At 52.4% G+C, this 15,984-nt stretch overlaps 2 protein-coding genes across 3 annotated transcripts; one reads left to right on the top strand and one right to left on the bottom strand.

Annotated features, from left to right (window-relative positions):
• The first annotated feature begins 254 nt into the window (after nucleotides 1-254).
• CRIP3 (cysteine rich protein 3) lies at nucleotides 255-2,903 on the top strand. Of its 2 annotated transcripts, XM_063097515.1 has the most exons (8): nucleotides 255-297; nucleotides 651-745; nucleotides 1,150-1,207; nucleotides 1,303-1,434; nucleotides 2,212-2,283; nucleotides 2,412-2,506; nucleotides 2,605-2,662; nucleotides 2,842-2,903. In XM_063097515.1, the coding sequence occupies exons 1-8, from the start codon at nucleotides 255-257 to the stop codon at nucleotides 2,901-2,903; spliced, it is 615 nt and encodes a 204-aa protein (XP_062953585.1). The 2 variants fall into 2 exon arrangements, with proteins under 2 accessions (XP_062953585.1, XP_062953587.1); XM_063097517.1 differs by lacking the exon at nucleotides 1,303-1,434.
• A 1,079-nt stretch (nucleotides 2,904-3,982) lies between these two features.
• On the bottom strand, nucleotides 3,983-9,638 carry SLC22A7 (solute carrier family 22 member 7). The gene is given in 12 exon segments (XM_063097514.1): nucleotides 3,983-4,037; nucleotides 4,230-4,231; nucleotides 4,458-4,662; nucleotides 5,398-5,506; nucleotides 5,728-5,942; nucleotides 6,441-6,550; nucleotides 6,932-7,055; nucleotides 7,916-8,078; nucleotides 8,202-8,356; nucleotides 8,491-8,594; nucleotides 9,247-9,518; nucleotides 9,521-9,638. Coding segments are annotated over 12 exon segments (1,632 nt in total).
• Nucleotides 9,639-15,984: the final 6,346 nt, after the last annotated feature.

Here is a 15,984-nt window from a genome sequence, read left to right as displayed (position 1 = left end):
CAGTCCGGAGCCCACTAGGCCTCAGGACCCTCTCTCTTTTCCTTGGGTCAGAGGCTTTAATGTTCTTAGAAGTAACTGCAAAGTCGTCTACACCCCCCAAATGGAATGGTTCTAAGTTTCCGGCGGCCAATGAGTGCCGAGGGGCTGGATTCAGTCCAGTCAGGTGCAAAGCTGAGTGGTGGGCGGAGCCAGGGGAGGGAGCAGAACAGAGCCCCAGCAGCGGTATCAGCTATCGTGTGGCGCCGAGCGGAGTCATGAGCTGGACCTGCCCGCGTTGCCAGCAACCCGTTTTCTTCGGTGAGGCCCGGGGTGAGAAGGGGGAGAAGATGGGATGAGTGTGAGCCGCTGGGTTCCCTGAGGACGTGAGGGCTGGCCATGATGTGGTCTCTGACACCTTTTTACACATGTAGCGGTGCATGCTCGCAGCACCAGTACCCGCTTCCATTCGGATCCCCTCTCCTCCTCTGAGAGCTCTGTGGGGCGCATGGCACTGGGCGGGATGGGGCTGACCTCCTGGAGGCACTCTTCCTCATCTTCAGGGAGCAGGGCAGGCCAGGTTGATTCCCCAAGAGGGCTGGGGGGCGGGCGGTGGGGGGCACCCCGTGCTTGGCTGGGCTCCTTGCAGTAGGGTTCCACCTTGTCCCCCACAGCTGAGAAGGTCAGCTCTCTGGGCAAGAACTGGCACCGCTTCTGCCTGAAATGTGAGCACTGCCACAGCATCCTGTCCCCTGGTGGGCATGCAGAGGTGAGGCCTGGCCAGGGTGCTCAGCCCTGTGTCTGTCACTGCTCCCCAGGCACTGGCCCCCAATTTCAGCCCTGGAGGCCTGCCAAAGGCAATCTCAGCAGCCAACCTCAAGGCTACCCACCCGGTGGGCCCCACACCAGTTAAAATTCTGGGAGACTTAGTTGTGACTGTGGACCCCATGGCTTTGGTGGCTGAGAAGAAAGGGAAGCAGCACTACCTCCTAATCTGCTCTTGCCCTTCCTCCCTCGAGGCAATTCTGGCATGCCTGCCATCCTCCCACCCCTCCCAGCCTCACCAGACCAGGCCAGTGGAAAGACACACCTGGCAGCCTGTCTTGGGGAAAGGTCTGTGGGTCATGTCCCCCCTTGGCCCTGAGTGACACCCCCCCTCCCGCTTGTGCCCAGCATGATGGGAGGCCATATTGCCACAAGCCATGCTATGGGGCGCTCTTCGGACCCAGGGGTAAGTACCAGCCTGGAAGGGGCCAGGGGGCAGCAGACCCTCCCTGTGACTGGGAGCTAGAGTCTCTAGCCTGACCTCCCCTATTCTCTCTACAGGAGTGAACATTGGTGGTGTGGGCTCCTACCTGTACAACCCCCCGACTCCCACCCCTGCTAGCACCACTCCCCTCAGTCCCAGCAGCTTCAGCCCCCCCAGACCAAGGACTGGCCTCCCCCAAGGCAAGAAAAGTAAGTTAGGCTGGGCCTCAGTTCCTCCTCCTCCTCCGGCTAACCCTTCCCCATGCTGAAGCAGTGTGTGGAGCCAGGTGGCAGTCTCCTACACAGCTCTCTGGTTTACATTCATACAACTTTGTTCTTAGTAAAGTCTTCTCTATTCATGGCTCCTTTTTTGATATCCTTTATGTCACCTGTGGAGTCAAGGTAAATTGGGCAGATAGCATCATCACCCCTATTTTACAGGTGAGGAAACAGGTCTAGAGAGGGCAAGTGACTTTCTTCAGTCACACAGCTAGTCAGAGACAAAGCTGACCTGGAACTCAGGCCTCTCCCAGGCCAGGACTGTGGAAGAAATGACTTATGGGTCATTGGGATGGGGCCAGCCCCTCACATTCTTCAACTTCTCTCCGGTGGTCCCTGTTCTTCCTCCCACCCCCTGTAGTAGGCAATGACACCATGCTCCCCAACACCTGACACCCCTGCCCTGGCCAGCTCCTATATCAGCTCAGGTTTCCTGAGGATTGAATTGCTGACAGGGTTGGGCTGGTGGGCCCCTGAGCCCCTGGGTGGATGAGAAGGAAGCAGGTGGTCCCTAATGCAGATAGGGATGAGGCAGGAGGTGGGGTCAGAGGGGGCTCAGCTCTGGGCTCAAGGAAGGCAGACTCATAGCTGCCTACGATGAGCATGGCTTTTGAAAGAGGACAATGCCATGTGCAGGCAGGTGCTGGTGGGCCCTATTTAGGCTCTGGCTCCCACCTCAGCCCTAGCCAGGGCCTCTTCCCCTTAAAGGCCCTCCCCACATGAAGATGTTCACTGGGGAGACCTCGCTATGCCCTGGCTGTGGGGAACCTGTCTATTTTGGTAAGTGACAATGGAAAGTTGGGGGGGGCACAGGGTGGGCAGCAAGGGGCAGGGAGGTGATCCAAGGCAGGTGGGTCGCCCTGCCCTGCTCCTAGAATGGAAGAACTACCACTTCTCCCCACCACCAGCTGAGAAGGTGATGTCCTTGGGCAGAAATTGGCACCGACCCTGTTTGAGGTGCCAGCGTTGCCGGAAAACCCTGACTGCTGGGAGTCATGCTGAGGTGAGCAGGATAAGGATGGGTGGTTACGTTGGGAGGAGGGAGATTGGAGATGGGAAGAGAGCCAGGCTGAGACAGCTCTCTTTCTCTCTATGTCCCAGCATGATGGCGTCCCCTACTGCCACATCCCCTGCTACGGCTACCTGTTTGGCCCCAAAGGTGGGCAGCCCCACCCCAGATACCAGGCCTAAAGTATGGCATGTACATGGTCTGTGGGGATGTGTGGACAACTTCCCCTGTAGTCAAACATACCCCCAGGCCTCTCCCAATTCCCTCCAGCCCTCCACCCAACACCCCCTAGATTCAAGACCCTTGGTAATAGGGCTCTCTCTCCTCAGGTGTGAATATTGGCAATGTGGGCTGCTACATCTATGACCCAGTGGAGATAAAATCCAAATGAGACACTCACAGGAGAGGTCACCCTAACTCAGGCCTCCCAACATCCCCTCCATGGTCCAATGGGAGCTACAGAATTCTCCAGTCCCATTGGCAGGGGTGGAGGGTGGGATCCTGGGGGCCCGAGCCTGGGCTCCATGGTAGGCCAGAGAGTCTAGACTTTCTCTGCCACTTCTTTCCCATTCCTATTTGGTTTGGGGACATAGGCCACCCCAGTTTTGAAGGGTGCCCTCCTAGCCTTCCCAATCCCTTCCCCAGAAAATTCTGGAGCTTCAAGTTACTCATAAAACTCGTGTTTATTGAGTCTCATCCCCTGGCTTCTCCAATAAAATGTTGGTTCCCATGCCTTCATCTCTTTGAGCATGAGGCCTAGTCAGTGGTTTGGAGGTCAGGGAGTGTGGGGGTAGGAGGATGTATTGCCCTGAAGAGTTCCTTGAAGGTAGCAGGGCCATCCATGGGAACAAAGAGCTCCGTTCTTCTGGCCCCTTGGGCCTGGTATTGACAGTCCCTAGCACCACACAGTGGACACCAGCCCCGTAGATACCAGAAGTCTTCATAGGACAGTCCCTTCTTTAGCACCATCTCTAGAAGAAGCACCTTACTCAGCATCTCACATGAGCATTACAACAGATCCTGTGGTAAGGTCTGCAAGAGACTTCATTATCCATTTGGGAAATGAACATACTGAGGCCCAGAGAGGGAAAACCACATGCTCAAGGTCACACAGCAAATCAGTAGTGAAGCTGGGATCAGAGCCCAGGGCAGACTCAGTGGCTTCTGATCCAGGGCTCTTCCTACCAGCTCCTCACTGGTGCCCTAACCCAAGTGGCACCTTTATTTACAAAATCACCCCAGCCATGGGAGGGGTGCCCAGAATATCCAGCAGCCCACTGCATTTTGGAAAGTCACCCTGCTGCTGAAGGCCAAATAGTCAAGGCTGGATGAGCACAGGGAGGGGGCACCGTGGCAACTCCAGCCCTAGGCAGAGGGCTCAATTCCCCCAGCCCCGGTTACAGGACCTGTTCTTCTGCTCTCCTAGGCCCTACTGCAGAGCTTCTGTGGAGGGTCTGCCCCCAATTGCACTCAGTTCTGGACCTGCTTCATGGGTATCTCTTCCTCCTGAAGACTGGAAGGGACACTGGGAAGGAAAGAGTTGTAAGCAGTGGTGGGGTTTTGTTCCCAAGTCTACCACCCCAGCCTGTCCCACCAGGGCTGGCCCAGGGCTCTCCTCAGCTCCTGATATACAAACACATGTACTCCACAAGTGACTCGCATATATGCTTGTACACATTCCTGATGTGTAGGCATACCAGAACATGCACACGTCCACCTCTTCCTGAACAACCATAGGAATTTATGTACACACATGTATACTTTTGTGCACATGGTTTACATACCCCAGATCATGCACCCTGAAACACTCTTGTACACTCACATACACGCACCATGTACACATGAGCAGACATGTCTTCTCTGAATCCTAAGGTCTCAGGTATCTGAGCACCTGCATCCATATGCATGTGTTCACACATACACAGACACAGACCTGTGCACATACCTCTCTCTCCACATCCTGGATGGTCTCTGGCAGCTGCGCCTGCCTCGTCTCTGGCAGCAGGAGGGTGGTGCAAGCAGCCAGCAGTGCAATCCCCCCAAAAACAAGATCGGGCAGTGACAGCCACACTGTATCCAGCAAGGCCACCACTGGGGCCAAAGAGGCCTCCAGCTGGCCCACCAGTGCATTCAGCTCCATCCCTGTCTGTCTGTTCAGAGAGAGGGGATGAGGGAGGCAGTTGGTGTTCACACCTACTTGGGATTGTACTCCACAGGGCTCCCCTCCCAGGCTGGCAGGGCCTGGTATCCCCTTCTCCCCAGACAGTTGAGAAAGCTAGGGCTTCTTCAGTTGGTCTTCCCACCCACCCCCAGGTCAGGAGCCCCACCAGAAGATGGGGCCCCCATTCTGACAAGAGTATCATGTAGGTACCACTGAAAGAAAAGTCACCAGAAATGGGCTAGGAAAGGTAGTATGGAAGGAAGAGGGTCAGCAATTTGTACAGGCCCTGCCATGTTGTTGGAGGAGGCTCAAGTCTTTTTAAACTTAGCCAGATGCCTAGAAGGTTCCTCTCCCCACCTGCCAGTAGCTAGATGAAACGGTCCCTGGCCTTATGTCCAGAGACAAACCCCAAGGGCAGCTCTGCCTCAGCAGAGGTATATGGGATGGGGTGGGCAGGATGGGGCTTCTTGGGACTGTTTTCTGCTAAACAGAGGTTGTCTGACTTGGCTCAGGGTCACATAGTACAGAAGATAAAATGCCCTGCCTTCAAGACTCAAACACAGATAGCTCTTTTTAGCTCTGTATTTTGAGTGTGGTGTAAAGAATGGGTGAGAGGGACCCGGGTGCAATATGTGTATGTAGAAGTGTTGGTTAAGATACATGACTAGAGAGCCCCCCACCCCCACCCCCCAAGTAGGTCGCCTGGGGTCCAGGTTCCCCTCACCTGAACACGGTAGGGTAGAGTTCCGAAGTGAACAGGTAGGCAGTGGTGAAGGCGGCTTCTGAGAAACCTTTCCCCATCACCGACAGGGCGGTGCCCCTGGACCTCATCTCTGGAGGAAAAGGGGTTCAGGCAGTGAGAGGGCCTCTTGGGAGAGCCAAGGGCTCCCTCGATAGGAGGCGGAGTCTCCGGAGTGAGCCGAACTTGACTGGCCGAGAGTCGGAGCTCCTGGGAAAGGGCGGGGGTTCTTGGCCAGGAGGCGGAGTCTCCTGGGAGTGGGCGGGGTTCCAGGGCCAGACCCTGGGGTGGGCGGGGCCCATAGGATGGGCTCACTGGAGGACACCAGCAGTCTGAAGCCCAAGGCCAGGGCCGTGCCCAGCGGCGTTCCGGCCACCGTGAGGCGGTGTCCGGCGTGGCGAACCGACAGGTAAACCAACAGCTTGGCGGGCAGCTCCACGACCCCATACAGCAGCTGCGACTGGTACGCGTTCAGCCCCAGCCCCTCCACGTCCAGACTCAGGCCGTAATAGGAGAAGTTCACTCCAAACCTGAAAGGAGTCGCGCGGCGCTATTCAGGAGGCCCTCTCTCACATCCCTCTTTGTCCTCTCTTCTCAGGAATACTTGGCCTTTTACGGTGACGACCTTCCCCCTTAGGAGCCCACTGCCTAGGTCCTTCCCCAATACCCTAATCCTGCCTAAATGTGCAGCATGTGCCAGTGGCCAAGGCACCTTTACCCTAATCTTAACAGCGACCCTTTGACATAGGAACTAACAGCAGCCCATCTTACAGAAGGAACACTGAAGCTCAGAGTAGTTAAGTGACCTGTCCAGGATCTCAGGAAAGATGAGGCAGAGTCTGAATTTGAACCCACGAGTCTCTGCTGCCTGCTCCATCTGCTGACCTCCCCTAGCCAGATCACACCCAGAGGCTGATTGATCCTGCTGCCTTCCATAATTAAACTTCACTTCAGTGTGGTGGGTCCTGGAATCTGCCCTTTCTTCCCACCACACCCACCCCACCAGACCCAAGCCACCCCCTCCTTACCACACCACCATGAAACATAATGAGATGTAGTGGAGCTGTGATGTGCCAAACAGGTCTAGGTATGAAGGTCTTCGAATAGCCCTTTCACCAGCAGCCACTTTGCTCAGGACCTCGAGGGGAAGGAGGTGAGGTTGTGACATCAGAGTTGCTTATGTGGTCTCAGCAGGGCACATTGCACTTGCACTTACGTTCTCTCTCTCTCTCTCTCTCTCTCTCTCTCTCTCTCTCTCTCTCTCTCTCTCTCGTGTCTCTCTCTCATCTCCTCTGCATTGGTGGGGATGGAGGTGCACATGGAAGCTGAGAAGGGTGGTCCCTGACTGAAGGGACCACCAGAACCAGGTAGGGCAACCTGAAAAGAATGGAACTCTCCACTGGGGCCCAGGGGCTTTTCCTGCTTTTCCACATATGGTGGGCTTCAAGAGAGGATGCTTTGGCCACTGGTACATATACCACACACACATGCACACTTCCACACACACATTCACCCTCACTTCCCAGCTCAGGCTGTCCTCACCCACAGGCCGCCCATTGAGCCTGGAACAGCAGAGCAGGTACCTCTGGGCCTCCTCCACACGTCCCTGGGTCAGAAGCCCGCATGCAGACTCAGGCACCCACCTAGGGGATAGGTAGGAGGCTCTTAGCCAGAAAGTCAGCACCCTAAGCCACATCTCCCTCCTGGGCACACATAGCTGTCAGCCTTCAGGCTCTTGCTCATGCAGTCCCCTCAACCTGGCACATCATCTCTTCCCCAAGTCCTCTATACCTGATGAACATATGCATCTTTTAAAGCCCAATTTAAAAGCCACCTCTTCCCACACTTTCCTGCCCAGGCCTAGGTCCCCCACAGCCTGAGAGTCCCTTCCTTAACTGAATTGGCCCAGATCTCAGCTCCCAACACCAGCCATTCACTTCTCACATGGGTGGCAGGAGGGCACAGGATAAAGGAGTGACAGACATACAGACATACCCAGAAGGGTCATCCAAAGCCAGTTCATCTTTGGGAGGCAGTGAAATGCCCACACTGCTTGGTCTCTCACCCTCTTCCCTGAGCTCCATACCCCCATGCTGGCCTTGCCCCCATCCCCACCCCTCCAAGGGGCCAGCCACAATCTGTGCTTGGCTCTGTCATTATCTCTGTCTCTCTGGTCTCCCACTGACTCTCATTTTCTCTCACTCTATCTCCATCTCTCTCTCAATCTGCCTTTCAGTCCTATCTCTGTCACTCACTAGCTTTCGCTGGTTCTGTCTCTGTCTCCGTCTCTGTTTCTTTATGGCTTGTTCTCTGTTTCTTACTGTCCCATGCCAACTTCTGTTGGTCTCTGTCTCTGTGTCTTTCTGTCTCTTTCTGTCTCTTGGTCACTGACTCTATTTCTCTTTCTCTCATCTCTCAGTCTCAGTATTGGAATCTCAGTCACCAATTAATTTTGTCTTTGGCTTCCTGTATTTCCTGCTGCCCAGCTGCCTGCAGCCCTCACCAGAGGCTGAGAATGCCTGGGTCACAGGGCAGAGTGACAGCAGCAGAAGCCATCGCCAGTATCAGGTACCCAAACAGTGCCAGCAACATCATGCCTCCACTCCAGAAGGTGCTGCTCAGGATGCCTGCCATGGTGCCGTGCTTCATGTCCAGCCACTCCAGCTCTGGGCCCAGGGCCAAGGCCAGAGACAGGAAGACAGTTAGGGAGGGCCAAATGGTCTCAGTCTCACCCTGACAACTGCCTCCCTCCAGCCCTCTAGGCCCTGCCTGTCCTTTGTCTGCCTCACCCAGTGGCATCACGATGATGGTGAAACCAGCCAGGGCTGAGCCAGTGAGGGTGTGGGTGATGGTGAACATTACGTAGCTGGCAGAGGCTGCAGATGCTAGGCCCAGCACCAGGACACTCACATAGGCCACCAGCAGCAGACAGTGCCTCCCAAACCTGCAAAGGGGTCATGCAGGTTCAGCTCTCTGTGGAATGGAGATTCTCAAATGTAGGTAGACTAGGCCCATACTCAAGCTAGTGGGACAGGGTCACCCCAGCCTGCTCCCTATTGGCCTCATGCCTCACCCCACTTGTCAGACAGGTATCCAAAAGCCACAGCTACCACCAGCACACCAGCAAAGAAGAAAGTGGATGCAGCTCTGGTCAAGCCTTTCTGCTCACACACCAGGTTCCACTGCAAGTATAGGCAGCAAGGGGCCTCCTATGAGCACAAGCCCCTCTCCAGCTGGCATCAGCTTCTTCTCTCCAGACCCTGGGGCCTTCTGAGGCAAAACGTGCCACTCTGGTACCTGTGTGCCAGATAATAAACCCCCAAACTATTCACCCTAGCTTGGGGAGTGGGAGACTGCCCCTTCCCCGTCCTGCAGCCTCAGCTTCTTCCCATGGAGGGCCTTAACCATGAGACAGGAGTCCTGCTGCCCCCAGGGAGATTCTGCCTCCACCCACATGCCACCTCCAAATGGATTTTGTAAATCCCAGACCTGGGCCAGAAATGAGGAAGGGAGAAACGGAGTTCTCTGTTGTTTCTCCTCCTCTTACTGCAGAAACACTCTTCTCAGCTCTTTGCCCCAACTCCCTGGAGCCACCTTAGCCCTTCTCTACCTTAAACTCCTAATTAATGGTAATGTAGCAGCTCCTGTATGTGAACCCCTTACTACAAGCCGTGAACTAAACTCAGTGTTTTATATTCATAGATCCCCATCTACAGATAGGTAAACTGAGACTCTCAGAGGTAAAGTAATATATCTGATGGTCACACAGTAACCACCCAAGGCAATGGCAGGCCCATCCCACTCACATGTCCCTCAGCCTCTGGGCTCAGGTACCTCAGTTGCAATGGTGGAGGAGAACTCCGTGCGGTCGTACTCCCAGCCCTGAGAGCAGGGCACTGGGGAGGGTTTGCCTTCCAGCTCCCCAAAGCTCTGCCCCTCTCCCCACAACATGGTATTGGGGAGAGCCTGGGGGTGGGCAAAGTGGAGGCAGGAGCTGAACTTGCCGTTGGGCTCCCGGGGCAGGTAGGCCTCCAGCCACACGTCCTGGTGGCTGAAGTTGCCAGGGGCACAAGGCAGGGCACAGTGGTGGGCAGGCACTACAGCCAGAAGAGGGGCAGGAGGAAGTGCAAGTGTTGCAGCACGCAGAGCAGGGCCAGCAGTGCCACATTCTGCAGTTGGAAGGGCCCAAAGCCACCCACCTGGTCCAGCAGTTCCTCAAAGCCCATGCTGCACACCCACCAGCTGTCCCCAGTGGAAGCTCCCTCTGCAGTGCCCAGCACAGCTCAGCCTGTCCACCACATGGACCCTTGGACTCTGGAGGTGGAGTGGATGGACTGATGAGTGGAGAGCCTACAGCCAGAATCCAGCCCTCAGGGGCTGACCCAGTGCTTGTGGGGAGGGGCTTTCATCTGTTCAGAGGTCACTGACTTCGTGACTCTGAGGTTTACAAGTTAGTGCTCAGGAACAAGTAGGGGAGCCTCAGGCCACCATGATAAGATAGCTGGATGATGGGGTAGGAGATGAGCCTCTAGGCCCTTGGTCAGCAAACTCCAAGGGTCCTTAAAGAGAGAAATCCCCTGGGGCACAGTGCCAGCTCTCTGTGGATGCCCTTTGTCCTATGAGGCCTTAGGTCAGCCTTGCCTAATTGCAGCCACAGCCACAGTCGTGGCACAGCCCAGGATTCAAGGTTGAAAGCCAGGCCCTAACCCGGTGAAGGGTTATTTCTGCTGAGCCATGAGGCTTCCTCATACCCCTAGTCCCTGCCTGAAACTGATGCCTGGCCTAAGACACACCTGGAATTTCACTGGGCAACCGGACCTCTCTGGGGATCCCAGGCTCATCACATTCCCACTCTACTCGGGGGCTCCCCCCATACATATGGTCCCTCCTGCCCACCCCATTCTCCTCTTTTCAGGAGCTTCCCAGATTACCCCGTGGAGGAGTAGGGAATGAGAGGATTTGCCAAGGTCCTGTCATAGGTACCCGCAATGCCTGAGACCCAGGATTTTTTCAATCTGACCCTCCCACTCAATTCTCTTTCATGGTCCACAAAGCAGAAGCCAGAAATGTCAAATTTATTCTGACCTGATTCTCCAAACACCAAGCTGGCAGAGCTAGGAGATTGTCAGATTGTGTTCCAAGGAGCTCCAGATTTCTAATCAAGTGAGCTTCTAAAGGTGTTCTTTGAGAAAGGCCTAAGCTAAAAAAAAAAAAAAAAAAAGTTTGAAAAGCACTAATCTAGCTCCCACTTAGAGCAAATAAGGAAACCAAAAGCAGGGCAAGGATCTGCTGGGGTCACATAGTGATTCAACAGCAGAGCTGAAGAAAGGACCAGGACCCCGACTCCAGCCCAGGAGTCTCAACTTTGACTCAAGCTGCTGTGCTGGAGGTGTCCCAGTCTTCTTCAGGCTGGGATCCCTGAGAAAGCTCTGGAAAAGGAACTAAATAGGTGGCATGGTGTGTGTTAATGGTGGTGGTGACAAGCATGGGAGTGAGGGCAGTGCTGGGAGGCAAGAGGCAGATAATGGTGGAGGTGACGGGGTGATAATAGTACGAGTTATTTGTTGAGTCTCTAGTGAAGCCTAGGCATTATGTAGGCTACAAAGATAACTCAGACACAGTCCCTGCCCTTAGAGAGCTTATAGGAGCCTCAAAAAAACTTGCACAAACCTCCCGGCTTCCAGTCTCACCCCTTTCAACCTATTCTGCATATGCTCACTGGTGGTGGTGGAGATAGTGATGTGATGACGTGGTGGTGGTAGTCCTGGTGGTGATATGGTAGAGGAGGTGATGAAGATGGGTAAGCCCTCTGAGTGCAAGGACCTTACCTTTGGTTTATCATTATGTCATCAGAACCTAGTGGTAGGTGATGGTGATAGTTTGGGAGGAGGATGTCTGTGATCTGAGTGATGATGATGCTAGTAATGGTAGGTAATAGAGATAAAAGTGGATGATAGTGACTATGGTAAAATTGGGTGGATATTTGGGTTTAATGGTACATGCGGTGAGAAGGAATGCAGAAGATACCACCTGGACTTGCTAAAAATGGGCTTATATCATATTTCCTTCTGACCCATGGCCAATTTTCCATGGCCATTGATGGAGTTTGGATGTGTTGTCCCCTCCAAAACTCATGTGGAAATTTGATCTCCGATGTGGCAGTGTTGGAAACTGATTGAGTCATGGGGGCGGATCCCTCATGAATGGATTAATGCTCTCCCTGAGGGAAGAAGGGTAGTGAGTGAGTTCTCGCTCTATTAGTTCCCACGAGAGCTTGTTGTTTATAGGACCCTGACACCTCCTCTCTGTCTCTCTTGCTTCCTCTCTCGCCATGTGATCTGCTTGTACCTGCCAGCTGCCTGCTGCTCTTCCACCATGAGTAGAAGCAGCCTGAGGCCTGTGCCAGATGCAGCTGTCCCAGAATCATAAGCCAAATAAGCCTCTTTCCTTTCTAAATTACCCTGTCTCAGGTATTTCTGTTATAACAACACAAAACACACTAAAACAGCCATGCAGACTCTTCTCCCCTGTCACCTCATCACCTTAGGAAATGACCAGGCCCCCGCAACTGCTGAGGACTTAGAAAGGTCCTCCTGACCATCTTTCATCCTTGGTTTGGTCTCACTTCTTGTCCTGGCCTTCTCCCATGAGTAGCCAATGGGAAAATCTCAGCAGGCCCCAGCATCTGATGATCAGAGACACAGCAATCTCCACATCCCCACCTCAGTCTCTTTCCTCCAGGGTGTCCCTCAGGGGCCCCTCTCCACTAACAAAGTCTCCTCCAGATGTCCCAGGTCTTGTGGCCTCCATTTAGCCCCTGACTGAGCAAGCTTGCTCAAGCCACTTATTTCTCTGTGCTGCTATCCTCAGACCTCTCGTTGACCAGAGGACAGAGAAAAGAAATGTCTTGCTGGATGAGAGTGGGCAGGTCTTCACATGTGGAGCATCAGGCAGCCCCTGACAGCCACAGTGGGCCTTGGGAAGTGAGTGTGCCTGGCAGATCTCAGCCTCCTGGGGGAAGGAGATAGGTAGGGATAGACTCTAGACTGCTAGAGATAGACTCTGCTGTCTCCTAAAGCCATTTACCTTGACATATCCTACCCCTGCCCCAGGCCTGGTTCTGCTCCCTCTTCACTTCTCTCTTTCCACTCCCTGATTCACACCCGTGACCACCACACTAAACTACGTGCTGTTTCATACCTCCACAATTTGCCTCTGCTGTTCCCTCTGCCAGGAATGTCCTCTCCTCTTAATCTGAGCAATTCCTGTTTTTCTTTCAAAATTCAGTCCAAGAGGCACATCCATTTTGGCGTCTTCCTTGAAGCCCCCAGTCTGGGCTGGGAGTTCCTCCCTTAGCCTCATGTATGAAGGCACAAACCACATGTACAGTGAAAGTTACTTTCCAGCCACCTCCTTGAAGACTTGCTGTGCTTTGTCTCAGTGCCTGGTGTCTGGCATAGCCTCTAGTATATGTGGGGCTCAGCAACAACCTGCAAAATTGGTTGAATGGGTTCAGTGAATGAATGATTGAATGAATGCCAAATAATGAGTGAATAATCCATGTCATCCTTCCATTCATTTCTCAATAATAAAGAAATTTTATTTATTTATTTATTTTTATTTTTTATTTTTTTTAAAAGATGACCGGTAAGGGGATCTTAACCCTTGACTTGGTGTTGTCAGAACCACGCTCAGCCAGTGAGCCAACCGGTCATCCCTGTATGGGATCTGAACCTTGGTGTTATCAGCACCACACTCTCCCGAGTGAGCCACGGGCCGGCCCAATAATAAAGAAATTTAAAGATAGGGGCTGGCCAGTTAGCTCAACTGGTTAGAGCACAGCCTTCTAACACCAAGGTCAAGGGTTTGGTTCCCCATACCTGCCAGCCACCAAAAAAAAATAAAAAAATAAAAAAGAATTAAAAAAAAAAAGTAATGTAAAGATAGAATAAAATACCCTTTTTCACCTATTTGACTATTTGGGGTATTTCTCCTAGAATTAAACTTGCAGGAATAAACAGAGGTTAGAACCAAGATGTTCATTTAGCACTATTTGAAACAGTGAAAAGTTGGAAAGAGACTATGGAAAAATTAATATAGAGATGGTTAAATAGATTATGGAACATTCATGCCATGGTATATTATGTAGCCATTAAAAAGAACACAAGGGTCCTCATCATTGCTGGCGAGAATGTAAAATAGTGTAGCCATTTTGGAAAAATTTGATAATTCCTCAAAATGTTAAACATGGAGTTATCATATGACCCAGCAATTCCAGTCCTAGAAGTGAAAACATACATTTACATAAAAACTTGTAAACAAATGTTCATAGCAGCACTATTTATAATAGCCTAAAGTGGAAACAACCCAAAGTCCATCAACTGATGAATGGATAAACAAAATGTGGTATATCTATATAATAGAATAATAGAATATTATTTGGCAATAATAAGGAATGAAGGGCCATGGCTCACTCGAGAGAGTGTGGCGCTGGGAGCACCGAGGCTGCGGGTTCGGATCCTATATAGGAATGGCCGGTGCGCTCACTGGCTGAGCGCGGTCCAACCAAGGGTTGTGATCCCCTTACCGGTCACAAAAAGACAAAAAAAAAAAAAAAAGGTATCAGTGTATATGCCATCCTAATAGGATCTAGAGCGTGGTGCCCCATAATCAAACATACTAATATTTCCACTACAATTATGCATGATAAGTGAAATGAACATTTTAAATGATCTTACCAGGTTTTGATACCAAATGAGTTTGCGCCAATCTAATGAAAAAGCTCCCAGTGTTCAGAACTTTTTGGGTTTCAAAATTGCAGATGAGGCCGTGTGGAGCTATACAGAGAATGCTGCAATGTGTTTGGACACGTGATTTTGCAAGTGTACAACAATACCCATAGGATAAATTTCTAGAAGTGGAAATTCTGTATCACAGGCTATGTTCATTTGTGATTTTGATAGATTTTGCTATAATAATTACCTTGCCTGTGAGCTGCTGCCCTTTATGGTTTTCCAAACACTCTCACGTTTGTCTGTTACCTTTGGGGTAATTAAAATTCTTCCTCCCTCCCTTTCTGCACAAAGCCAGACTTAGGGTCTCTTGCTGTCAGGAGAGGTGTCCAGGGAATGCAAGCTTTGCTATCAGAGGGATATGCTGTGGATTAGATATCCCCCTAAAGCTTATTGATACTTAATCCCCACTGAGACAGTGTTAACAGGGTGGGAAATCCTATTATGATAATTGAAAGGTGGGGCCTTGAAGAGGTGATTAGATTGTGAGGACCACGCCCTAGCGAATAGATTAATCTATTGATGATTTAATGGTGGTCATGGGCATAGTTCTGATGGCTTTAAAAGGAGAGTGCAGGAGAAGAAGCTCTTTCAGCTCAAGCTATCTGCCATGTGACACCCTGCGTTGCTGTGTAGTCGCCCCCAAGAACACGGTCCTCACCAGATGTGTTCCTGGACTTTGGATTTCCTAGTCTCCAAAACTATAAGCAATAAATATTGTTTCTTTACCAATTTCCCAGTTTCAGGTATTCTAGTATAAGCAACAGAAATGGACTAATACAGAAAGCAGAAGAGTCCCCTTCCACCTGTGTGACCCTGAGCAAGTTACCTGTACCCATCCTGAGCTTCTGTTTCCTCCTTTGTAGATACAGTGTCTGCCTCCAGGATCATCCCTCCCCATTTGCTTACCACTGGTGCTCTTCTCTCCTGCCCATTCCCAGCCCCAGGAGCTGGGTTTTGCCCTGCTCCCCTGACGAGAAGAAGAGTCCAGGCCAACAGAAAGAAAGGTCCACAGGCTTTTTAATGGTGTGATGGCTACTTCCCTTTCGAGACCCAATCTAATCATGACAGTGGCTTCCAGGGTTTTGGGGTGGGGGTGGACAGGCGAGGGATGGGCAGAGGCCATGCAGTGACTGGGAAGGGGTGGGAGGAGGGATGTTACATTCTGTTTGGCGTGTAAACATTCTTCAGTGGCTTCCCTAGGGAGTGGGAGGACAAACTCCCTGCCCCTCACCCCATGCTCACCAGGGCTGGTCCATGGAGCTGAGAAGACTGAGCAAGACAGACCCCTGCGAGGAACTGGGAAGGGGGAAGCCCATGTGCCTAGGGCACAGCCCCTCTCCTGCACCCTCTTCGTGCAAGCTGCGGCTGGGAAGGAAGGCGTGTTCTGGGGTGAGTAGACCCCACATCTGAGACAGTGGCATAGGCTGTCCTGATGGGAAAGTGCTGGGGGGGTATGGTGGTGGTGGCAGCAGCAGTGGTATTGGTGTGACACTTTTGTAGAGGAGGGGCTCAGGACCTGGAGGGCCTGGTGGAGGGGATGGATCTCAAGGGGGAATAGGCTGCAGCTGGGAATGGGAGGACTGGGCGAGGTGGTTTCTTATACCCTGGATCCTTCCTGGGGAGAGGAGCAGAGTCAGTCCCTTAGCCACATCCCCCCATCCACTGGCCCTTTTTCTCTCCTCTCCCACCCTTGCCCAGTGACATTCAATGACTCAGGGCCTGAGGTCAGTTGGGAGCCCTAGGGAGGTCTGGAATCCCAAGGGCAGACTGGGTTTTG

This window comes from Cynocephalus volans, chromosome 5 (genome assembly GCF_027409185.1).
Source record: "Cynocephalus volans isolate mCynVol1 chromosome 5, mCynVol1.pri, whole genome shotgun sequence".
Lineage (NCBI taxonomy): Eukaryota > Metazoa > Chordata > Mammalia > Dermoptera > Cynocephalidae > Cynocephalus > Cynocephalus volans.
Note: the sequence above shows the minus strand (reverse complement) of the source record. Positions and strands in the feature narration are given on the sequence as shown.